The 4,953-nt window shown below is 34.0% G+C and overlaps 2 protein-coding genes across 2 annotated transcripts in view; one reads left to right on the top strand and one right to left on the bottom strand.

The window, feature by feature from the left end:
• Positions 1-404, top strand: part of LOC126977479 (chitin deacetylase 1) — a 33,542-nt gene extending 33,138 nt beyond the window's left edge. The window contains exon 10 of the mRNA XM_050826321.1: positions 41-404. Coding sequence (XP_050682278.1) covers positions 41-319 — 279 coding nt within the window. The 3' untranslated portion in view covers positions 320-404. The remainder of the gene's footprint in view (positions 1-40) is intronic.
• A 1,289-nt stretch (positions 405-1,693) lies between these two features.
• On the bottom strand, positions 1,694-2,513 carry LOC126977543 (U6 snRNA-associated Sm-like protein LSm7). The gene is made up of 3 exons (XM_050826399.1): positions 2,340-2,513; positions 2,057-2,240; positions 1,694-1,914 (listed from the first exon to the last, which is right to left on the bottom strand). The coding sequence occupies exons 1-3, from the start codon at positions 2,370-2,372 to the stop codon at positions 1,778-1,780; spliced, it is 354 nt and encodes a 117-aa protein (XP_050682356.1). The 5' UTR covers positions 2,373-2,513; the 3' UTR covers positions 1,694-1,777.
• Positions 2,514-4,953: the final 2,440 nt, after the last annotated feature.

The raw sequence follows: 4,953 nt of genomic DNA on the forward strand, positions 1-4,953 counted from the left end.
TATAAGTTAAAATTATTTATGCATTCATCTTTCTTTACAGAGATTCACATCTGAATTATTGAAGTTACCTGATGTTTATTTTGTAACATACCGAGAAGTGATCGATTGGATGAAACGACCAACACCAGTGATACAACTCAAGAAATTCCAACCATGGCAATGCAATAACAAAAGATTTCAAGACAGCGAAATAGCTTGCCAAAAACCAAACACATGCAAGCTACCTTCAAAAGTTCTCGAGCACGATAAATATATGATCACATGTATAGATTGTCCAAAGAGCTATCCGTGGATTAGAAATGAGTTTGGTGTTGAATAACAATATAAGTGTATAATATAAGTTATAAGTTACCATTTAGATTTAATTACTAGCACACTAATAAATTATTCTTGTTTCTGTTTCATTTTTGCTGTTTTTTTACTATCCAAGGCCCTGTTACATGCAAATAGGCACTAATTATTGAATTGGATCTTGAGTATTCATGGTATAGTAGCATCAGTTAAAGTTAGGTAAGTATTTTATCAAATATCAGAGTCCAATGAATAAAATATTTTATACTTTCTTATGATGTGATGATGATTGGATTTTGGGTTGTTTTACTAAATAATAATGTATCAAATTTGTTCTATTTAAGTTAATAACTCTCACTAATTAAACTCACTTTAATTTTGGGTCAAATTTATAAGGCTTTAATACTAAGTTACAAAGGTGAGTTAATCATAATATTATGTTTCCTGCTTGTTCACCTAGTGACAAAACATGTTACTTTTATCTCTGAATACTAATTATGGGCCCCATACATTCATCTTGGGTAAGAGTCAAATTAATAAGGCTTTAATACTAAGTTACAAAGCTGAGTTAATCACATGTTTCCTGCTTTATCACCTAGTGACAAAACATGTTACTTTTTGTCTCTGAATACCAATTATGGGCCCCATAATATCTTGGTTAAGAGTATGAATATTATATATTTGTACATTTGAAATTCAATTTAATTTAAGCAACATCTTAAAAATCTCAAAGTTTACCAATGCTTTATGACTAGACTAGACCTATATGTGTGCCTGAGTACCAACTTATACACACATCAACTTAATATATGGATATAATATAATAATAATAATATTGACACACTTTTTACACAAATTATCTTGCCCCAAGTTAAGCATATATAGCCTGTGTTATGGGTTACAAGACAATGATATATTTAATACAATATACTTACTTAAACATACATATATTCATATAAACATACATAAATACATTTAAACATCCATGACTCGGAAACAAACATCTATATTCATCATATAAATGCTTGCACCTACCGGGATTCGAACCCGGGACCTCTAGCTTAGTAGGTAGGATCGCTAACCACTCGGCTATCAGGATATCAACTTTATACCTCAAAAACTTTAGACAGCAACATCATAGAGGATGTAACCTTGACAGATAGCTTTCTTACACTGTCATTCGAAATATGTGATCCCAACCTCAAATTTGCATTACACTCCAAGAGCAAAATTTTATCCTCCAACCACTATATCCTTTTCTGTATCCCTGACAAAGTATGTCATATATTCATAGTCATATAGTATAGTATGTCATAATATTCCATAGTCTCTTGTTCACATTTATAATAATTATAAGGTTGAAGTAGATGATGGGATCCATGGCAATGTCACAAGAATAAAATTTATAATTTTGCTATAAAAATAGCATAATTTATTGTAATCTTATATTTATTTCCTTAAATTTAAATTACTTATTAAGTTAATATTATTCCTGTGCAATGAAAGGGTTCGGGATAGCTTCCATTCCATCCATTGGACATATAAGGACTACTGATGTTCCTCGGCACACAACTAGACCTAATGCTCTGGTATCTTCCAATAACTTATAAGGGTCATCAGGGTCTGTAAGTAATTCATATACAAATAAAAATCTATACATTATTTTATGCTCTGTTTGTTTATTTATTTTAATGGGGGCAATTTTTCTTACTAAAATGGAATACTCTACACAATAATCGACGATGGCAGGAAAAAAGGGACTTACCTCTTAAATATTCTGTAGTATTATCTAAAACTAAGTTTAACAAGGGATCGTATCCTTTTAGAATTCCTGCCGCCTCACGACCCCCGGCAAACTTAACTCTTATACTTTTTTCTAGATACTTGCTGAGATCTAGAATAGACTCTTTTCTTCGCTTTTCCTTGTTGTCACCACCACCTTGACCTCCCTATATACATTAATAAAGCATAAAGTTATGAGTTATTGAAATTTTAGTTTAAAACGCAGATAACCTTAAAATACTAATAGGAAGCGGCTAATTATTTACCTTATTTTTTTCACCTGCTTCTTTGGAGGCCATTATATTACTTATTTTCTTAATTTATTCAACAGAAGGAAGAACAAACAGAAATACAAACTTAGTTAAAAGTTATTTGAAACTCTGGTTTACTCTAACAATATATTTATTTACATTTGAATTTCCAAAATCGAACTTGAATTTGACATTTGTCATTTCTTTGCCTTTAAGCGCTTATTGCACATCACTGAACTTAGTCGTCTAAATTCAGAAGCAATTTAAAAATTAGAAGCTTCTGATCACACTGTCCTAAATTTAGTAACTGATTACTGAATCAGGTACCACTTGAAGCGGACGTGTCGTATGTGAAGATGGCTCCTGATAGCCCTGGCAAGTTATCTACGAATGGATTCGAGATCATTCGACAAATTATTTTATCTTATTACACCGTTCATTCAAAAGCAAGATAGTAATATTGCAGAAGAAAGATTGATCCTAACACTAAGATTTATCGCAATAGGAAATTCATAGCAAGATTTAAAATTTAATTCTCTTATCCCAACCCCTGCTGATATAAATTGTCACTGAAACTTCTGGACTGTTACTATTATTCCGTAACACAAAACAAAACTTAAGCGCATAATACACTTAATTAGTCGTCTAAATTCAGAAGCAACTTTAGAAACAAATTAGAAGCTTCTGATCACACTGTCCTAAATTTAGCTACTAAATCAGTTACCACTTACCACCTTACAGTTTCACTTAAAGCGCGACGTAGTCGGACGTGTCGTATTCGAGGATGGTCCAGTATTGTTTGGACACCAAAAATTGGCCTTTGCTGAGCCCTGGCGGTTGGCTCAATTAAAATAGAAAAAGAAAATCATGAGTGAAAGCACGGACTAGTAAAAAAATAAGGACTCCGTGTCACCTTAAATAACAGTGTAGCACCAAAACAAGCCGATTAACGTGTAAATATATAGCCCCACGCACACACTTACAGTACTACACGCCGATAGGAGCCCATTATGAGAATTGTCATCGTCTGTGATAGATCAGTTTGCGTCTCAATAAAATATTTTAAAAATGCCGTCGTGCGTGGTGTAAAAGTGTAAAAACGATACTTTATAAGTATTTGTGGCCATATATGATTATTAAAGGGAGAAATACATTGTGTTACTAGTATCCCCCGTATCCGCAGACACACAAACATAACGGTGCTTCACTTGCTAATATCACGGCGCGGAGTCCTTCTATTTTTACTCTCCGTGGGTGAAAGTTAACAAACATTGTAAAGAGACATATATAGGTGTTGTAGAACCAACAGATTTCGGAAATCTACAAATGTATTCGAGATCGTTTGAAAAATAATTAAATCATGTGATACCGTTTATTTAAAAGCAAGATACTATCTCTACTACGTACTACTACTCCTACGAAAAATTGGTCGTAACACTAAGATTTCTAGCAATAGGTAATTCATATCACGACTTTAATCTCATTTCTTTAATAGCTCAAGCTCTGCTGACATAAACTATATCTGAAACTTGTTGGGGCTATTACTATTATTCAGGCACATAAAACTTAGATACGTCATCCACGCACGAAGAGCCATGAGCGACTGAAATCAGTAACTAAATGCAATTAGACGTTTCTAATTAGGCTTCTTAATGATACAGTCAGTCAGAAACCATCCTTGCTTCTGAATTTAGGATGCTAGGTTTCTGAATGCGATTATACTTGTCTAAATTCACTAACGACTTAATAAAGAACACTAAATTCAGTTAAGTGTAATAAGCGCTTAAGATACGTCCTCCACGCACGAAGAGTCACGAGCGACTGAAGTCGACGAAAACTTAATGCGACTACACCTTCCTAAATGCGTTTCTATTATTCAGAAACCATCCTTATTTCTGAATTTAGGATTTTTTAGGATAATAAGAGACGAGACGAGCAGGACGTTCAGCTGATGGTAATTGATACGCCCTACCCATTACAATACAGTGTTGCTCGGGATTCTTGAAAAACCCAAAAATTTTGAGCGGCACTATAATAGTGCTCGTCACCTTGAGACATAAGTAATATGTTAAGTCTCATTTGCCCAGTAAATTCAAAACACAGTGATGTTTACACTTTACTGCTTCACGGCAGAAATAGGCGCCGTTGCGGTACCTAGGATGCTAGGTTGTTGAATGCGATTATACTTGTCTAAATTCAGTAACGACTGAACTACTAAACTCAATGAAGTGTAATAAGCACTTTACCCGTAGAGGGAAGAAGAAAAAAATATTGTCGTTTCAAACCTTAGAATATATAAGATATTGACACTCATTATTCTAAGTTTGAAACCACATTTTTCGTGTTTAAGGTTCGGTTACAGGCACTTTTATTATACACAAAGGTACTCTGTGACAGCTATGTAGGGACCAAGGATGGACTTACTGGATTAGGCGCCTATTGCCCTACCGCAATCGCCGATCTAGGAAATTGCCCCAGCTAACCACATAATATTTACTCACCACTTTTACAACCTAGGACACTCCTTCGGCAGATGTGTGGGACGTGAATAGTCCGCTTAACAATTGACATTTTGATTTTGGCGTTGACAGTTGTTTTGCCACCTCTGTTTGTGTTTTGTATTTATAAT

Source organism: Leptidea sinapis, chromosome 45 (assembly GCF_905404315.1).
Source record: "Leptidea sinapis chromosome 45, ilLepSina1.1, whole genome shotgun sequence".
Taxonomy (NCBI): domain Eukaryota; kingdom Metazoa; phylum Arthropoda; class Insecta; order Lepidoptera; family Pieridae; genus Leptidea; species Leptidea sinapis.